The 19,690-nt window shown below is 49.0% G+C and overlaps 5 protein-coding genes across 5 annotated transcripts; 3 read left to right on the top strand and 2 right to left on the bottom strand.

Annotated features, from left to right (window-relative positions):
- Nucleotides 1-1,290: 1,290 nt before the first annotated feature.
- On the top strand, nucleotides 1,291-1,605 carry DEU56DRAFT_738943 (uncharacterized protein; the record flags this gene model as incomplete). The annotated part of the gene is made up of 1 exon (XM_041348690.1): nucleotides 1,291-1,605. A coding segment is annotated over one exon (315 nt), but the record flags the coding sequence as incomplete, so codon positions are not given.
- Nucleotides 1,606-3,439: 1,834 nt separating this feature from the next.
- Nucleotides 3,440-4,680, bottom strand: DEU56DRAFT_913874 (uncharacterized protein; the record flags this gene model as incomplete). Its single annotated transcript, XM_041357569.1, has 7 exons — nucleotides 3,440-3,502; nucleotides 3,568-3,584; nucleotides 3,634-3,701; nucleotides 3,733-3,752; nucleotides 3,803-3,904; nucleotides 4,500-4,592; nucleotides 4,645-4,680. The coding sequence occupies 7 exons, from the start codon at nucleotides 4,678-4,680 to the stop codon at nucleotides 3,440-3,442; spliced, it is 399 nt and encodes a 132-aa protein (XP_041207296.1).
- Nucleotides 4,681-6,370: 1,690 nt separating this feature from the next.
- DEU56DRAFT_902144 (uncharacterized protein) lies at nucleotides 6,371-7,724 on the bottom strand. The gene is made up of 4 exons (XM_041356587.1): nucleotides 7,188-7,724; nucleotides 7,107-7,165; nucleotides 6,944-7,054; nucleotides 6,371-6,887 (listed from the first exon to the last, which is right to left on the bottom strand). Exons 1-4 carry the CDS (start codon nucleotides 7,291-7,293, stop codon nucleotides 6,564-6,566), a joined length of 600 nt encoding a protein of 199 aa, XP_041207295.1. The 5' UTR covers nucleotides 7,294-7,724; the 3' UTR covers nucleotides 6,371-6,563.
- Nucleotides 7,725-12,759: 5,035 nt separating this feature from the next.
- DEU56DRAFT_888838 (WD40-repeat-containing domain protein) lies at nucleotides 12,760-13,401 on the top strand (the record flags this gene model as incomplete). The annotated part of the gene is made up of 1 exon (XM_041356254.1): nucleotides 12,760-13,401. Exon 1 carries the CDS (start codon nucleotides 12,826-12,828, stop codon nucleotides 13,399-13,401), a length of 576 nt encoding a protein of 191 aa, XP_041207294.1. The 5' UTR covers nucleotides 12,760-12,825.
- A 499-nt stretch (nucleotides 13,402-13,900) lies between these two features.
- On the top strand, nucleotides 13,901-17,645 carry DEU56DRAFT_757091 (uncharacterized protein; the record flags this gene model as incomplete). The annotated part of the gene is made up of 16 exons (XM_041350096.1): nucleotides 13,901-14,011; nucleotides 14,211-14,227; nucleotides 14,454-14,713; nucleotides 14,863-14,988; nucleotides 15,053-15,066; nucleotides 15,262-15,343; nucleotides 15,435-15,611; nucleotides 15,657-15,743; nucleotides 15,798-15,846; nucleotides 15,974-16,033; nucleotides 16,254-16,408; nucleotides 16,460-16,585; nucleotides 16,725-16,764; nucleotides 16,817-16,975; nucleotides 17,283-17,362; nucleotides 17,404-17,645. 16 exons carry the CDS (start codon nucleotides 13,901-13,903, stop codon nucleotides 17,643-17,645), a joined length of 1,785 nt encoding a protein of 594 aa, XP_041207293.1.
- Between the last annotated feature and the right edge of the window lie 2,045 nt (nucleotides 17,646-19,690).

Raw genomic sequence — 19,690 nt, 5'->3', positions numbered from 1 at the left:
GTTGCACATCACGACGCAATCCCGGTACCTGATCAGTTCGATGCCATCGAAAATTTCAACAATGACTTCCTCATGCATTCAGATATCGACAACGACTTCCTCACTGGCATGCATTCAGATATCGACGACAACTTTGGGGCAGATCCCATCGCGGCCGATTTTACACTGCCTACCTCCCTAGTAGACTACAATTCCGATTCCGACTCTGAGCTACATTCTTCAGCCCGTGAATCTGACCTCGAGCCCCCACCCCTCGCACAGAAACCCAACTCTCGTCGCCCTGTTTTAGCGGACTTCGGCTTGCAGCCAGCAAGTCAAAAGTGGAAACTGGCATATCTTGATGCAGACGACGACTTAATGACACCATCATCTGAAGTTGAATTTGTGGAGAGGCCCGATGCCATTATCCGAGTCAAGACCGAACCTACTGAACCAGTATCTCTGCACCGGCTGACGTCTGCGGTAGGCTTCTCATTCCTCATTAGTATGCTAACATTTTACTGACTATGATATGTAAGACTGGCGTCACTGCCACACTCAAAGCCCCTGCAGCAAAGCGGCTGAAGTCCTCCATTCCAGACACTCAGACCGCTACCCCTTGTACCAGCGCTGCGTCATCCAAGGCAACAAAGCCACCAGTGGAGGTCCTCCGTCGTTCTCTCTACAGGACGCGCCACCTTCCTGATGGATATTCGACGGGAAACAAGTGGAAGAGAGAGTTCGTCCCGACTGTCCTTCGCTGTGTTGGCGATCTCGAAGAAGTATGGACCATTACTGACATAGATTTATGCCATGTCCTGCAGTCAGTCTGGAATGGCGTCTACAAGGGTAAAATTCAACACACGGTCACTGTTGATGGGCCCGTTATCTCTGTGGTAGGTGCTTTTTTGGATGCTACTGAAATCTGATTGATTTTTTTTATTAGAGTCTCCAGCGGTTGTCGGATTGGCACAACGCCCTCTCCCAGTCTGCCCTCATTGTATACGCACTCTTCCTGATCTATCAGGACGATCTCACTACTGATGAGGACCGCCAAGACTTTTCACGCACCCTCATTAAGGACTATGCCTTCTTGTATGGGGAAATAACAGACGACGGAGAGAGGTTGTACCCATTCAAGTCTGATCTTATCTTGCAGGTCCTTGTGCACCACATGACTTCTTCGCTTAATGCCATCGACTTGACGCTGGATACTAATTCAGGCCTGGGGAAAGGCATTCTTTCTCTTGTCACGGCAGCAGTGTGTTTTTTTTATCTGCTCATATAGCTGGCTCATTCTCCGCGTTTCAGGTCGAACACGCTGTCAAGCTTTTGGCCGAGGGACGCATGATCTTGAGCGACATTGACACCACCCGCAGAGGCAGAGGCAAAGCTCCCCAGGCACATAACAAATCCACAGGCAAGGACAGCACTATTCCACTGGCGTTTTCAGATGCCAATTATGGCCAGATCACCCGGTCTTACTTAGCCGCTATCGAACATCAGCCAGAGTCGGTCCTTCTCGAGATCTCGGAGCTCGCACTGAGCATTGCCATGAAGAGGTCTGGCATGCCAACGGACATGAACGGCGAGGAATCTCAGGATGAGCGCGCTCTCATCTGCTAGATGCAAGTGGTGCGCTGTCCTTCATTTTATAGTCTAGCTCGCGGCTGACTATTATTTGTTATCAGTACTACTACTACTCTACTACTATGCACCCTCATTCTTCATGTGCTGTCTTGTCATCACCACCGCTACTGATATTAATATTGTCGTCATGCATCCCCTTCGTCACGCCGCATCTCAATTTCTCATTTTTCGCTCCATATTATGACCTTGCACTTAATCATACTTGGCAGTACTTGTTTTATACTTGCTTGCCCTTTTTTGCCTGTATCTTACTTTTCTGTGTACCGTTTAATTAGCTTGTCTGCTTGTCTAGCTTTAAATGCATTGTTTTCGTCATGTTTTCTCAAACCGAGTGTGAATTCAAGTACACGCAATTTTAATAAGGAGAAATAAGGTCACATGCTTGTGTCTACTTGCTACTACTTGCGCCGCAGTCCATTCTCTTGAGCAAGGGTGGAAAAAGGTAAAATAAGTACAAAAAAAGGTGAAACAAGAGGAAGGGGTCTACTTTCCGAGCTTGTGCAGCTTGTGACAAGTGGACATTACCTGTCCTTGTGCGCAGCTTGTCCGTCCTTCCGTGGGAAAATAAGTGGGACAAGTGACGGAAAAGGCAATCAAGCAATGTGAGAATTTACTGATGATGGTATTGGGTTGGATGGCTGTTGAATTGTTGCTGACGTCCGAAACCACATTTTGTTGGGATGGAGGATGTCGATGATATCGATGGGAGACGAGGACACGTCAGTTATGAAAAAGGAAGATAAATGATACCTACACGTTTGGACGGCACATTGAAGAATGCGAAAGACGGGGATAGCTGAAGATGACTAGAATGAAATTTGTCATCGACAGATATGATTCTATTATTATCCTGAGCTATACTTACTAGATGACGTTCACCAAGCGGGGGGCAGACATCAACGAGGGAGCGTAGTGGAAGGGGTTTCGGTGACAAGCAACGGCTGTACAGGTGAGCTGCGTCATATGGCTAGATTTTTATCTTAGATGTTTTGGTACCGTGCCACTACCCGCATCTCCTTTCTTGCCAGTTTTCCTCGCGATCCCAGACATTTATATCCAGCCATATAGTACTGTCATATGTATCAATTGATTGCGCGTGAATCGCCCCATTCACGCGTTCATGTGCATCTCTCAAATGTGGGAGGTGCCAACACGTACACTGATTATACCCTGAACTCTCGCACTGTACAGCCACGCGGACTGCACGTTGCTTGTCGAAGAAAAAAACAAATATGAGGAGCTTTCACACAGAATTCAACTGCGGGCCCGCAAGGTAAGAATTGCAGACGCAAGCCTGCATTTCCCAAATACATTAATGATTCAATCAAATCTTCCTCGGGGCATAAGGTATAAGTGATTTGGTCCGACTGCACGTTAATGGGTCAGAAACAATCAAACGAATATGGGACGCGATCACGCCTGCAAGAAGCGGCGCAATGGACCATAAACGGTATCACTTTGGTACCAGTTAAGATCGTTTTTGAATTGAGAATCCACGTCTTTAGACTTTGAGGCTGAACGACGGAAGACGACGGGAATGACGACAACCATCACATGTAGAAATAAACATGTGCTTCGTACATGCAACGTTCGGGTTTTACTAGCGAATGAATGAGGGAAGACCTGTGCTTTACGATCAAGTGCCAAGACACGTCAGATTTGAATGCGAAAACGATTGGACGGCGCGTTCAAGATGTGTGAATACATGAGAACGAAAGAAACCAAAGATCAGAAAGCCAAATATGAGTTACCCAACCTCCTTGATGATGGGGGGCAATATAATCCCTTCGACATGATGGGCATCAAGAACCTAGAAATCGAGCCATGCAAGTACCATGAGTGAATCAAGAATGCTAGTCGTCTTCTCCGCGCTCTAAAAATGTGACGGAGGAAGGGTGATCACTAACTGATTGTGAACCTACGGCGGCGCCTGCTGACGTCGTTCAGCAATGAGACTAGTTTTGGGTCAGCGAAATGAACTTGAAGAGGGACATGCAGACTTACGAATGTGGGAAGGATAGAGTGCAGATGGCGAGCGAGCATCGGGAATGAGGGTCAAGGGGAAACAGGATCTGTATAGCTGGTCAGTACGATTCTGCATACCGATGAGCCGGACCAAAAAGCTCATCATCGTAATGAATGCTAAGGGAAAGGAGGAGGGGCTCAAACTTACAAAGGCGTGAAGAGGATTGTGCTGCTCTTCTGCGATATCGGGAGGTGTTGCAGTTGGTATGCGGAGAAGAGAAGGGACAAAGAGAGAACGTAGGATATTGAACTATTGTTAGTAGATGCAATGAATGAGTGGAATATAGTAGAACGTACACGAGCCTGAGAAAGCCATGCAGGAAGTGTAGTAGACAATCACATCGAGACACTCTGCACGCGACCGCATTCAAATTGTTCACAGGAGCGTTGGTCTTCTGCGACTCGGGAGGTCATCGCATAGGGAGAAGTAGTAAAATTACACAGAATTAAACGTACATGACTAAGACACACACAAGACGCGTTGCACGTGACCGCGTTCACGTCAAGTTCAAATCAACTCTTCCTCAGATCCTGGTATTCATAAATTTTCTCAGAGTCTGCGCAGTGCGGCGTATGTTGCTACAACAACTTCGACTCTACTAGGATAATATCAAGGACCTTGTCGATCGTCTCCAGCTTCGCAGTCAGTCACAACAACTACGTTCCGGGGAAGACCATTTACGCCGCTCAATCGATGTCACATAGTTTTTATGGCAGTTCTTTTCCTTTCATATGTCAAGACCCATTCATACGCCACCAGTGGTTGAAGTCGTAGTCCTTACGCGAGTTTACTGTAACGTGGATCATCTCATCTCTCGTTCTTGGTTTGATAATCTGAGACTTACAACGTCTTGCTGCTCCAAATTACCAGAATACAGGAAAGACGACGACACTCGACGTCCGCCTATAGAGTAGCCTGCCATATCGCAGGACACAGCCTAAACAGCACATGGTTCGAATTAGTTGACATTGGTTCGTTCTCAGACGTACTGCATTCGTGCAAAGTGTACTTTTGCTCCTACTCATGCTGGTCTTATGGCAGGCTGAGGATACCTTTGCCGCGGCGAAGACGCTTGGAGCGTATTGAACAACTCCACCTGGAACGCGCAACCAGTAACGTTCATGATGGCGGGGCTCACATTTGTAGTCAGCTCAATGTACACTCATCTACCTGCAAACAATGATTTATAACTTCTGTACAGACTACGTCTGACATTACCAGAATATGCTGACTCTGTGCTCATGCATGTAGCCGACTGAATGGAGAAGTGTCCATGAGCCTGCTGGTAAGTGACCGTTGAACACCAATGGGATCGAGCTTCTATTCCCTGCCTTCCTTCCGAGCAATGAGAGAAGATACTGAGACGATGACGGTTATCAATCTACCAGTGAGTCATCACGCACTACGCGGGTGGTACATATTCATGATAGGATATCCCCAAAGATGAGTTCCTGAACACACGGACTTCGTGGCATTTGCTGGTGATACGGCAGGATTTGGCCGCTGTTCCACCACAAACCATCTGCACAGGTCGTGCGGTACTGCACCATGACACCAGAATGGGAAAAGTATCACAGCAAGGTAGTGCGTGCATAGAAAGTTCTGGAAGAACGTGTCATCTGCAAAAAACGGTTCTGTGATATGGACTCATCGATTTCGGTTGTGTGCACTACCCTCATTGTTGGCATCTTCAGGTTGAACTCATGCCAAAAAGTGGAGTAGACTGGTGCAAGCGCATAAACTCTTCCTCTCATTCGCACCAACTCGTCGTGTGCGGCTTCCGCTGTAACGCTGATCAAGCGTCCGTTCAGCATGTCTCAGGATCGCGTTCAATGCTATCTGTGAGTAAACATGTTCTAGGTACCTGTGATTAATGCAGCGGTCACGATCAAGCTGGCAAGGTTCTGCTCCCCATCACTCACACCAGTCAATACCCTGGCTCTGGCCCATCCTCAGCCACACGTCACATTCGACGATGCTCATCTGCTACCCACATAACCAAACACATTCCAGAAGCAAGCGTGTCAAGTGACTGGCAACAGTGACCTTCACGTTCGATAATGAAACTAGGGAGGTAGTGATCAGATTGAATGTGGTGCGAAAGACGACTTGTAAGCATTGAAAGCACGATGATAGTTCTTGTATAAACAGGCTCGCCAGTAACTACATGAAGCTTTCACTCACGCTTCGTGGTGCTGGAATTCTGTCCCTTGATTCTGCCCCTTGTTAGAAGCTGGAGGTAGAAATGTCAGAATCAAATAACTGAGCTCAACACAAACATGCCTACACGAAGCGGTAGTCTCAAATGGAAACAGGACTTGACAATGATATTGGGCTGGGAATTGTTGTGTTGACTTTCGATGCGACCAACATGTTGTCCACGATTAACATTGTCGCTATTTATACTGTGCATGTGGATGTTTCCCTCTCAAGGTCGTATGTGACTGACTATGATGCGTAGGCCCAGCCTATACAAATATTGAGCATTGAGCATCCCGATTCCTGCGTCCAAGGTATGCCTGTCCATATGATACCTTGATGACAGGCGATCAGCGTTGAGGCAGACTGCGGGTCTAGGACACGCACTGGCGAGTTGTTCTCTCTGAGCGTAGGGACTGCTGTTCACTCTGTCGTAATGTTGCCAGATAGAAAAGCTCGTGCGCTATTCGGGTGTTGAATCTGTAGTTTGTCAATTACTAAACAAATTAATTTATTGTCGATATCCAGCACGACTCGCAACACCTCTATTCTCTTTGAGGTTTGTTGTGCATGGCACGCCGTGGCGCACGGCTGGAGTTGGATTTATCTCGCAAGTCACATCTTGGGTGGATAAACAGCATAATCAATAGTTAGATTGAAAGCTGCATGTATTGAACCTATAAAATACGTGCAATACGTGATGGTGGCATTAAATATGCCCACTCCTTGGTAGATGTCGTTGGGCAGAGACTTTGTGTGGTGGAATCGTGTCTTGAGAATGCTGATTGGAAAGATAAACGGTCCAATACAGAGCACAGGAGAAGTTCCTACCGTGGCTGGAGAGTTTGTCGAAAGGCGGAAGGTAGTACTTCATGGAGAGTGATAAGCGTTGCAAGTGTGGGTTGAGGAGATGGAGGGCAAGTTCAGAGTGGTAGGCGGGACGCACCATGTTCAGGAGTGTTAGGTTGGACCCTGATGGGGATTTCGGTGCGGGAGAGGGGAGGGGTGAGGTCGTTGATTGGGACTTATTTGACTGGGGGTTGTGTTAATATGTCTGTGTACGGAATGAATTGGAAGAGGGGAACGTACCTGCAGAACAATAGAGGACTGTGGGCTCCATGAAATTGAGAGTTTAGACTCGAGATGATCAACGGAGGAAATGGTGATCAAAGATGTTCTCTCCGTCATCTCCACGAGCGACTAAGTTCGACGGCTGAGAAGAAGAATGAAAAGATATTATTGGTATACAGACCGTGGCAGGGTACAGGTCCGGAAGAGAGAACTGGATCTGAAGTCTGTAGCGCAAAGAGACTAATAATGAGCATCGACTCACCATGATCCATGTATTCGCCAGCCGAATTTTCATCATCTAAGTTATCACAGTGTAGTCTCAGTTGGGATGGCCGCTGCACTCCCCGCTGGCATCCGTCTTCTCGCATACTGCCTTATGCTTCTCAATCTACGCCGTGACCATCAGCAAGGAACTGGGAGAACACGTGGAAGTGTTTGTTTGGCGGCTGCACGAAGGGAATGAAGGGGCTTGATAAGGATGAGCACATGAATAAGATGGGGCTGGTATTCGGTGATAGAATCGGGAGGTGGTCGAATGTGATAATGAGAGGAAACGAATAGAGAGAACGGGATGATCGACTACGGGGGAGTGAAGTATACGCGGGGAAGTCAATAGGAAGGGAAGGGAATTGCGTTGAACGAAGACGGGGTATGTAACCCCGTGAAAGAATTGATTCCAAGGATGATGCGAAGAAGCCTTTATCGGTAGATGGGAGTCGACACGAGGCACCTAGGTCCATAATTCGAGGAGATTTGTTGGTGAGTGACGAAGTTTGTTAAAGTTCATACGCGTTTTCTCAAGATCTCGAGACGAGCTGCACGTGACCACGTTCATGTTCACGTCAAGCCGTTTGTTAGTACTTGCTATAGTCTATACTACTAGTATAGTACCTGCAGCTGGTGAATGACCGGGACCTTTGTCCTTGCCATACTGCGCAGCATGAGTACCACTCCACCGGCGCTTTGCACCCAACAACGGTCAGGTTTCTCGATGCCGTCCTTTTGTCCGATCAACCCACCTCAGCCATCGATAACATTCCATGCATATCGACGATATATCAGTCCAGCCAATCGATAGTGGGCGCTTCCGAACGCGTGTTCGTCGTTTGTATAAATATCCTCTGCGCGAACATGCGACAGCCGCCTGTTCACCCTGCGTGCTATCCACCACCTTCCTCGTTCCCTTTTGCACCAAAAAATCTCATATTCAACCTCGTCCTTCCAACCTATGACTGAAAATAATCCTCCTTGGAAGAAACGCTTGAGTCGGTTGAAACTATGTCGTTCAGACTCTGATTTGTCAGGGGGGAGAGGCAGGAGGATAACCAGTGATGTATGGACTTTCGTCTTTATAACCACATTTTGTTTCTAATTAATACAGCCGTCCTCTCTCCCGTCTTCGAGGACTGCATCTCGCTGCCGGATTTCCAAGTTCATCGGCAAGTTCACCAACCGTTCTGCTTCCAGCGCTCGACGTTCTCCCAACCCTGAAACCACGGCTGCAATTTCCACTCCACAGGATATCCAGCCCCTCGAGTCAATCAAGGTGTGTGAAATCTTAACTCCGTGCACGCCCGTGTGCGATGATTGCTGCTAATTATTGCTGCAGGATCCTTCACCACCCATTGCTCGCACTCTCGAACCAAATCACGACCAGTCTTTAAATCTAGGCATTACCAAGGTGAGTTTGAGCAGCCTTGTCTCCCTCTTTCGATAATATAATAATGCCTGTAACCAGGCAGAATCGCCGCCTGATGTGAAACTTGTGATAGAAACGCTCGCGCATGCCCAAACAGGTGTCGCAGGCATTGGCCATGTCACAACAATTGCCCAACATACATCTTCAGCGGCCAACAACTTACAGTCTGTTTCCGATACGGTCGACTCATTCTCCGCGTTGCTTGGACCCTTGAAGGTGTTCAACTCCATTGCTAATGGCATTGCCGACGTACGGGCATCTATCTCTGTGTTGTACGCAACTAATACTCATATGTAGGTCCATCCCTACGCGAAGGTGGCATTGAGCATCTTCACTTGCGCGTCCAAGGTGAATTTCTTTTAATATTATTACCTTGAGAAGTTCACGCAGTCATTCATCACAGATGATTCTCGATCAGGCAGACCGCGATGACGCCGTCTCCCGTCTGCTCTCAAAGCTCTCTGAAGTCTACACCTTCATCACGGAAGAGGAGGAATTGCCCAAGTTGAAATCCATGCTGGCGGTATATGGGAAGATAGCCCAGCAAACACTGGAATGTGCTGATTTTATCAGCCATTACTCTGAGACGAAGAGCGCCTGTGAGTCGATCCCGCCGCTTCTTCTCCTGACACTCAATGTCTCTTGCACAGGGATAAGGCTCGGAAAGAACATTTTCGACGAAACGGATACCACGATCAAGAGCTACAACAATGTTTTCGACAGCCTCATGCAGCAATTCCGGGATCGAGCCGTTCGAGACACCGTTGTCACGGTCCACCGCATGGGTAAGTGTTGATTTTCAGGTCTCGTTGAGCATGATTTGACATTTGATGATTCGTAGCCGAGAGTCTGGACCTCATCGGCATGGAGTGCGCAGCGGGTACCGGAGTCGACATGTCTAAATGTTGTCTGCCAGATACTCGACAAGACCTTTTGACTGATATCAAGGATTGGATCGGCAGCACCGAAGAGGGCGTACCAAGCGTCTTATGGCTGTCTGGCCCTGCAGGCAAGGGCAAATCAGCCGTTGCCCACACGATCGCCAACTGGCATACTGAGCGTGGCGGTCTCGGGTCGTGTTTCTGCTTCGATCGCACGCAGGAAGCAGATCGCCGCCAGGACAAGATATTCAGGACCATCGCAAACGACTTGGCAGATTGCAACCCTATCGTGCGGCGAGCCTTGGCGCAAGCCGTTCATGATAAGAACGGACTCAAACGCACCCCAGACCTCACAAGGCAATGGCGGGAATTAGTTGTAGGACCAACAAGCACAGCGTCAGAAGCCATGGCTGCACCCGTCCTGATGGTGATCGATGCGTTAGATGAGAGCGGCCCAGCAAAGTCCCGGGAACAAATTCTTCGTCTGCTTGCTGGGGAGCCAAACGCCTTTCCTTCCCAGCTATCCAACATCCCAGCACACTTCCGTATTATCATCACTTCCCGTCCACTGGAGGATATTCGCGAAGCCCTGGGCACTGCATCACATGTTCGTCGTGTTTCCATGGATGACATCTCGCCTGTGTCCGCAGAACGTGATATCCAGCTCTACATCTCCACCAAACTAGCAGGCCCGGACAGTCCGTTCGATGATGGGCACTTCAAGACACTTGCTCAGAAATCCGACGGCTTGTTTGAATGGGCTCGTCTGGCCTGCGAGTATATTAAGAGCACCAACATCGTGAGCCGGGGCCCGATGCCCCTTTTCCGCGCTATTTCTGAAACGTCCGCCAAAGGAGTATATCTATTGGATGAGATGTACCAACTCATCTTGGGAGATATCATGCCAAAGCTCAGGCACCAGGATTCGATCCCTATCTTTCAGTCTGTCATGGGTCAAATTCTTGCATCATCGGAACCACTTCCCATCACTGTGTTGAACGCAATGCGGCAGTATTTCCCATGCAAAGATGACCGGTACGACGTGAACTTGCTGATGGGGAAGCTCGGCTCCCTTGTCTCTGGCACCTCGGATTCTCATACTCCCATACGTCCCCTTCACACGTCATTCTACGACTTCCTCACAGACAAATCGCGGAGCCAAGACTTCTTCGTTGATACGTCATCGGTACAGAGCGACCTTGCCTTCGCCTCCCTTCGGGTCATGGACTCGAAGCGCGGACTTCGCTTCAATATCTGCGCCTTGGAAAATTCGTACTTGCCTAATTCCGCTGTCCCTGACTTGGAGAAACGAGTAAAAAAGTCCATTTCGGCCGAGCTATCATACTCGTGTCGATTCTGGGGGACTCACGTGGCAGCGGCATCCTTCGAAGCAACACTCGCCAAGGAAATCGAAGCTTTCTTCGATGGAGAGCGCCTCTTGTGGTGGTTGGAAACACTGTCTCTGATGAAAAGCCTCGGCGGCTCTGTAGACGCACTCTTGTCTATCGTAGGATGGGTTGCAGTGCGTGTCTCAAGTTTATTCTTCGTGTAATAGATTCTTATGAGTGGTGGGGTGATCATAGGGTGATGCCGAGTACACGCATATCGGCGACGCTGCCAGGGATACGCTGCGCTTCGTTCGAACCTTCGCGTCCACCATTCTACGCAGCACTCCCCATTTATACCTTTCCGCCCTGCCTTTCGCTCCAACTCAGTCGAGAATATTTCGCCGGTTCGCCGCAAATTTTCCTTGCACCCCGCGCGTTGTTGCTGGCCATGTCGTAAATTGGCCTCAGATGGAAAAGATACTCCACGCGAATCACCGGGTTTGCTCAGTTGCAATGTCGCCAGACGGAAAACGCATCGCGTGTGGTTTAGAGGACGGAACGATCCAGGTGTGGGATACGGAGACTGGCGAGGCATTGTGTGCCCCTCTCCAAGGCCATGCTTTCGTGGTTACATCTGTGACATTCTCGCGGGATGGCCATCGCATCGTGTCAGGTTCATGGGACAAGACAATCCGGGTGTGGGATGCGGAAACTGGCAAGGCATTGGTTGCTCCCCTCCGAGGGCACACCAACTGGGTCACGTCTGTCGCCATCTCGCCGAATGGAAATCACATCGTATCTGGTTCTCAGGACAAAACAATCCGGGTGTGGGATATAGGAACTGGCGTGGTATTAGGATCCCCTCTCAAAGGGCATACTAGCCCTGTTACATCTGTCGCAATCTCACCGAACGGAAATCATATTGTGTCCGGCTCAGGGGACGTGACCATCAGGGTGTGGGATCTGAAAACTGGCAAGGCATTAGGGGTTCCTCTCCGAGGGCACACTCACTGGGTTCAGTCTGTTGCAATTTCACCAGATGGGAAACACATTGTGTCCGGTTCAGATGACAAGACGATCCGGGTGTGGGATATGAAGACTCGCGAGGCATTTGGTGCCCCTCTTCGAGGTCACACTGCCTCTGTTGAATCTGTCACAATCTCGTCGGATGGACAGCGCATCGTGTCCGGTTCAAAAGACCAGACGATCCGAGTGTGGGATATGAAGACTGGCGAAGCATTAGGATCCCCTCTCCAAAGCTCTAGCTTTGTTCAGTCTGTTGCCATCTCGCAGGATGGAAAACGCATAGTGTCTGGTTCGGCTGACGAGACGATCCGGGTGTGGGATGCCGACGTGATTACGGACAAGGCATTGGTTGCTGCCCTCCAAAGCCACACTGACTCCGTCAACTCTGTCGCAATCTCGCCGGATGGGAAGCGCATAGTGTCCGGTTCAAGTGACAAGACAGTCCGGATGTGGGATATGGGGACTGGCAAGGCCTTGACCGCCCCTCTCAAAGGACACTCTAGGGAGGTTCTGTCCGTCGCAATCTCGGGAGATGGACATCGTATTGTTTCCGGTTCAGATGACAAGACCGTCCGGATGTGGGATATGGGGACTGGCGAGGCATTGAGTGCGCCTCTCCTAGGACACACTAAGGCCATTACCTCTGTTGCAATCTCGCTGGATGGACGCCGGATCGTGTCTGGTTCAGATGACCAGACGGTTCGGGTGTGGGATGTGGAGGCTGGCGAGGTATCGGGTCACCCTCTCGAATCGCACTCTAACCGGGTTTGGTCCGTTGCAATTTCATCAGACGGAAATTCCATAGTGTCTGGTTCAGGTGACGAAATTCAGGTGTGGGATATGGGGACTGGCAAGGCCTCGAGTGCCCGTATACAAGGCTACCCTGCTTCTGTCCTCTCTGTCGCAATCTCGCCGGATAGCCGTCGCATCGTGTCTGGCTTAGGCGACACCATCCGGGTGTGGGATATGGGGACTGTCGAGCCATTGGGTGCTCTCCAAGGCCACACTGCCTTCGTTAGATCTGTTGCAATCTCATCAGATGGAAATCACATCGTGTCCGGTTCAAATGACAGGACGATCCAGGTGTGGGATATGGCAACTGGCGAGGCAGTGGGTGCCCCTTTCCGAGGGCACACTAACTCCGTTAAGTCAGTTGCAATCTCGCCCGATGGCAAACACATCGTGTCTGGGTCAGACGACAAAACCATCCGGGTATGGGATATAGAATTTCTCAACCAGAACCACCCTTCCGCGCCTGCAATATGTCTTTCACCTAACAAAACCCACGCTCTTCATTCTGCCTCCTCCTTTCTCCAAGACTCTTCCACCCCAGCCTCTGTCACCGCGAACGAGGACGGATGGGTTGTCGGTCCCGAAGGACAGCTTCTCCTCTGGATCCCGCTTAATTTTCACCCGCTCATGTATTACCCCGGCAACACACTGGTGATCCCCAATCACGCCTCGCAATTCGATTTGAGTTGTCTCGCGCATGGCACGTCGTGGCACGAGTGTCGGACGCAGGAGGCAGTGTCATCTTCGTGATAAAGATCTGTCGGTCACGCCATGGGCATGTTCTTTGTTATTTGACTGAAGATTATGATTCTACACAGATTTCATATGACACATATTTGCCTTGTTGCTGGACTTCGTTATGACTTCGTTTTGCTTCATTGGCTACTAACACCATAATCATGTCCTGCAGAACATTTGCAAAGTTCGAATTGACTATATTTCCATACTCTTCTCTCCTCGTTACTCTATCTCTAGACTTGCTTTCCCGTTTATTATCTGCTGGATCAGCCGTAAAATTACAAATTGACTTGAGCTTGAACCACGTCTCTCGAGAACGGTCATGTTGCCCGAATCAGAACCATTCTCACCATTTCTACTCTCGCCTGAATATGTCACTCACTAACCTCCTTCATCCCTTGAACGCACTCCCAACAGCCATAGATATGACCCATACGACACTGGACAAAGACTACTCGCGAGCAGCTTAGGGCAAACGAGGCCGTCTGCTGGTCCGCAATCAGCCTCTCCCATGATTATTGTTGAACAACTCACTGACGATGTGCGCACATGTCAAGCAGGGTGGGAGGGAGAGCTAGACGGTGGGGATCGGGGAGGAAGTGAAGCGCACAGGAGGCCATCTGTGAGCAGGAGAAGGCGAAGACAAAAAGGTGTCAAGTAGGATGGTGTGCTTTGGGCGTCGACCAGCGCTTGGAGGTTCGTTCCTGTAAGAAAATAATGGTTGTTATATGATACGTCAAGACGGGGTGCAGAGCTGCGAGATGAGACCAATTGCCGTCACACATATTTCTGAAGCACAGGCTCTCCATCATGGTGTTTAGCCACGCCTACTTCAAAGGTTAGTGGTGTAGCAACGTGTGGTGATCAAGTCAGCTTTCGATCTCGATAAGGAGCACAGTGGCATAGCAGGGTGGCTGCCGTGTTCGATTGGTGCGAGGGCACGCTACGACAGATCTAGATCACGTCTGGACAGTAAATTTGTTGGAAAGGGCAATCACGATGGTATCGGCTCGTTCTCGTCCCTATAATGTGAACGATACTTATCCCTGCAAGCATATCATTAGCCTCCGTACACTACAACTAGAAGCAACAGTGAAAGACGACCTACTTACATCAGTGGTATGTGGTCCTGCTGCAAAACGGCACTTTGAGAACATGGGTTACACGGAGGAGGACCTTAAGCCGTTCACTAGGGCACGCGTTCCCAGAATTCTCGAGTCCATCCTCAATCGGCTGAGAATGTTGCCTGTGGGATGGAAAGGCGAGGGAAACGAGCTCTTGTTGGCAGATGGTGAATCGCAAGCCCGCGAGGCAGGAATAGCCCGTATTTCTAGATGTGCTATAGATGGAAGGGATCAGTAATTTGGTCCTGATTAGAAGCTAGCGACCGCAGCGTCTGAAAAAGAAGGGGAAGGTAGAATGAAATTTGTCATCGAAAACTATGAATCTATTATTATCCTGGGCTATACTTAGACGACGTTCAACAGCGTTCAGCTCAAACATCGATCCAAGTCATTCAACCCAAGCGGGCGGCAGAGCATCAACGAGGGAGCGTAGTGGAGGGGGTTTCGGTGACAAGCCACGGCTGTCACGCACTAGGTGAGCTGTATCATATGGCTGCTATATTTTCATCTACATCCTACGATCTATCACTGAAATCTAGATGTTTTTGATACTGTGCGTGACGTACGGCCACCACCCACTGATCTCGTTTCTTGCTGGCACGCGCAATCAAGTTATAAATATGACAGTATGTCATCCAGCCCTGCAATGTACACACGTAGTTCTGTTCAACTCAATGCTTTGACCTCGCTTTGAACTCCCGAACCCCTTTATCTTAAACTACTATGCTTTTGGTGGATCTCTGGTCAGAGTGACCAAACGCATTCCGTGGTTACATATGATGGACTATCGGGGTGTGGAGTGTATGTGGGGAAGCCAATAGGAAGGGAAGGTAATTGTGCTGGACGAAGACGGCAGATGTAACCCCGCGAAAGACGCCATTCGAAGGTTGATGAGAAGAGACCCTTATATGTTGTTGGTAGGGATTTTGACACGCGGGGTGCAGGTCCAGAATATTCGAAGAGATCTAGAGGGTCAAGTTTATACTGAAGATGAACTTGAAGCACTTTCCAAATCAATAATACCGATCATCGACCTCCTCAAGTCACTGGGCTGCAGATCTTGTGTCGCATGCAGAGGAGCTTTAGAAAGAGACCACAGTAAGTCTTGCTAATCCCGTTATCGTATCCAAGCACTTACTCTAGACAGAGATGCCAGTGGCTTAGCGCGAGTCGTTACGCTCTCGAGACCACTCATGTCTTCAACCGCCAAGGCAAAGACCACCAAGCTCAGTGAGTGTCCCTCTGTTCTCGACCTGTCATATATTCTCAATGTTTACTGTGTAGTCCGCACGCTTCTTAACCACTTCGACTCCATCCCTAAACTCAATTTGATGTCCTAACCGACAATATTGAGTGGTCAAAGCGCGAAAGCGCATATTCTTTAGCACAGCTTAGAAATTCGTCTTTTTCCCTGTAAGAACCACTCCCTCTTCTTATGACGATGCTTATTATTGGTACAGGCAACTTCAAGCACTGCAGTACAAGCTAGCCTTAGCGCGGATCGACGCACTCTTGACAGAGTTAAAAAGGCTTGATGATAAGATGATTCTCCGAAGTACACCTGCTCGAGAGCCGCGTCTACCGTGGCATTAGAAACCTCTCGAAGGCCAAGGTTATTCCTTCAGTCGTTGTCCCAGTTTATCCATTTTGTGCTCTTACGTCCGTCGAATGTATATGCTGCCATCACTTCCTCCAGGACTGCTAACTCGATATACTGTCCTCATCTTCACCCAGCGTTAGACCTCCAGTCCGGCATGCCGAGGACAAGGATTACACTACCACATACTCATACTCATACTTTTATGAAACTTTCGAGAACATATCATCGCAGGATGACCCAGCAGCGCTGAACACCCTCAAGTACATACTTTTGTGCAAGGTCATGTTTGAATATGGTGCGTTGTCACTGATATTCATTTGTTAGTCGTTCTTAATGTGCGTTCCAGCCCGAAGATGTAACATCACTCCTCTCCATCAAGCTCGCGGGATCGAGAATATGCATGCCATAGCGCTTGCACATCAGAACCGGAACCTGGCGGATTTCGAGAATGTCCTTCGGGACTTCAAACACGGTATGTTAGGCTCAGCTCACACAACACATTACTGACTTCTTATCGCTTCATAGAACTCTTGTCAAACCCTACCATTCGCTTGCATCTTGCAGCGCTTTATGACACCCTTCTCTAGCAGAGCCTCCTGCCCATTGTTGAGCCAAACAGGTCGGGCAAGGACGGCAGGACGTTGAGGCCAAGTGCGTGTTATACCTTTTCTCTGAAATAACAATAGCTGATGTCGTATTCCAGGCTATCGCAGATGATCTTGGACAAGGTGTTCCACGGCGTGCTAGATCAGGGAGGAGGGTGCCTAATCGTATTCGATGATCTAGAAGCAGATGTGGGTTTTTTCTGCCACTCATCTTTCAGAACACGTAGTATGGAGCAGCAATCGGGACTCTGGAGCAGGTTAGCAAGGTTGTGGATTCGTTGTATGCCAAAGTCCATCCATTCATTGTTTTTGGCCGCTGTTTTGTGCTCATGAATCTCATTCAGACTGTTAAGATTGCATAGACGTAGTTGTTTATGTGACATCCTTTCTATAGGTGAAACTCGATATAATGCATATAACTAAGAGGACGAAACGGCCTCACTGTCAAGGATAGATTCCGTGTCTGCGCTCACACTCACTAACCACGTCGTCACGCTGATATGAACAATATGTAAGTGGATATCACGGCCTGAGCTCGTGTCATTCTCGTATACATAAATATAGTCCAGAGGTATTGTTAGAAGAGATCATCATGTATTTGAATACCTGCCGCGATGGGATAACCACCGGTGCTGGGGATCAAGGTGAATATCACATGCAGGCCCACTTCGTGGATCGCCAATAGATCCATGTTCGTGTGCGCATTATCAAGAGCAGCCAGCTATACTTGCAGTTCCACGTCTCGGAGTATTTTCGGTGGACGACTCTGCTACTTGGGTGGACGACCAGGGAGCGAGGCGTCTGCTTCAGAAACAGGCAGATGACGTGGAAGGAATGTGGCTGATATACAGCGTCAAGGAAGAGCCGCAGCAGCTGCGAAGACGAAGACAAAAGCTAAACCTAGACTTGGTGCAACGTAGAAGTTAGATTCCTCATGTTTACTCATGCCTTGTTCAAGGACTGGAATGGTGTCCTCGAGACTCGGAATTGCTTGTAGAAATGTGCGTACATGTCGTCAAACACGTTGTTCTCTTTCGATGGATGTCTCTACTACTTGGGTGGAGGACCAGGAAGCGAGCGTCTGCTTCAGAAGCGGGCAGATGATGTGGAAGGAATTTAGCTTGTATACGGCGTTAAGGAGGAGTCGCGGCGGCGAAGACGGAGACGGAGGCTTAACCTAGACTTGAACTATCAAAGGAGGGCGGCATCGCGGATGACGATAAGCAGAAAAAAAATTAAATCTGCATTCAGCCGCCTTCTGTATTAGTGGTGAAGATGTCCTAAAGAATGATTGGACCAAGGTATTGGATAGTTTCAAGCACAAGAAAGGCGGTCATGGAAGGAGTTGAATGTAGCTTGAAAGCAAGCTGCCCATGCCGGCATGATGTGGAGAAACGATACCTGTACTTTGTCGATTGAAGCCTTGATAGTGAGCACTTGTTAATGGATCCCCTTTGGTGTAGGACACATTGCACGTGGAGGTGGTTTATTTGCAGTTGAGGGTGGTCACCTGCGCTGTGCGGAACTACGCTCGATGCCTCGTTGACTAATATTTGCCCTTCCACGCACACGACAAGACGTCTTCCGGAAAGGCAAAGATATCCTGATCAGCGTAAGGAAGGGAGCGATCAGATTTCTTGGGAAGAGAAGTTGAATGCGGTGCAAATGATGCGTATCAGCTATGTGGAATTTTCACTCGGTGACCCTTATTGTCCCTTGCTGCATGCTGTCAAACACGCACAAATAAAGGCGGGCAAGCGCTCAAGGCTGTCGGCGGACCATTCAGCTATTACTGACTAGTCGGTTTGTGGTGGTGAATGATCTCAAGTTGTCCTCCTGGTATCTGTGCACACTCGTGATTATCGCTCGCAGGCACAATACTTGCAAAGCACGATGGTCAGGTTTCCAGTCGATGCGACCTTTTGTCCCATTAACCCAACTCGGGCGCATCAATAACGTTCTGATATTAATAGTCTGATGGCGGCCAATCGATGATGGGCGCTAACTAGCGCGTGTTTTGCTGTTCATCATCTTCCTCCCTTTTGAGACTCATACTCAGTCTCCTCCCAACTTACTCGATGAGTGAAAACAATCCTCCTGGGAAGAAGCGCTGGGAGTGGCTGAAGCTGAAGCCAAGTCGTTCAGACCCTCATTTACTAAAGGAGAGGCCAACCAGTGATGTATGGACTGTCAACTTTACAAGTTCGCCACGTTTCTAATGTTTATAGACATCCTCTCTCCCGCCTTTGAGCAATGGATCTCGCGAACGATCCCCAGGGTTAGCTCGCAAAGTCTTTGGCAAGGTGACCAAACCCTTCTCTCCAAGCGCTCCACAGTCTTCCAACCCCACGGGTGCGAGTTCCAGCGCGAATATCCAACCTGTACCGGTACAGTCAATCGAGGTATGTGAACCCTCGGCTCTGAGTATGCCCATGTGCCAGGATTGCTACTAATTTGCCCTACAGGATCCTTCACCACTCATCGTTGCCACTTCCGAACCGAATATTGAGCAATCATCCAATCCAGGCATTGCAAAGGTAACTTTGAGCGACCTTGTCTCCCTCTTTCGATCAAGCACTAACATCTCTAATAAGGCCGAACAACCTGACCAGAAGCTTGTGAATGAAAGAATCACCGATGCCACCAACGTTTTTGCAGGCATCGGCCATGTCCCAGCAATCGCCCAAAATACCACATCAGCGGCCAACAACTTACAGTCTGTTTCCGATACGGTCGACACATTCTCCGCATTGCTTGGACCATTGAAGGTGTTCAATTCCATTGCTAGTGGCATTGCCGATGTATGGGGATCTGTCTCTGCTTTGTACTTAATTAACATCTTTATGTAGGTCCATCCCTACGCGAAGGTAGCGTTAAGCATCTTCACTTGCGCGTCCAAGGTAGATTTCTTTCAATATCATTACCTTCAGAAGTTGATGGAGTCATTCGTCGCAGATGATTCTCGATCAGGC

The sequence above is a fragment of the Suillus clintonianus genome (genome assembly GCF_016758775.1).
Source record: "Suillus clintonianus strain FC179 chromosome Unknown DEU56scaffold_47, whole genome shotgun sequence".
Classification (NCBI taxonomy): domain Eukaryota; kingdom Fungi; phylum Basidiomycota; class Agaricomycetes; order Boletales; family Suillaceae; genus Suillus; species Suillus clintonianus.
This window is presented reverse-complemented; position numbering and strand designations above follow the sequence as displayed.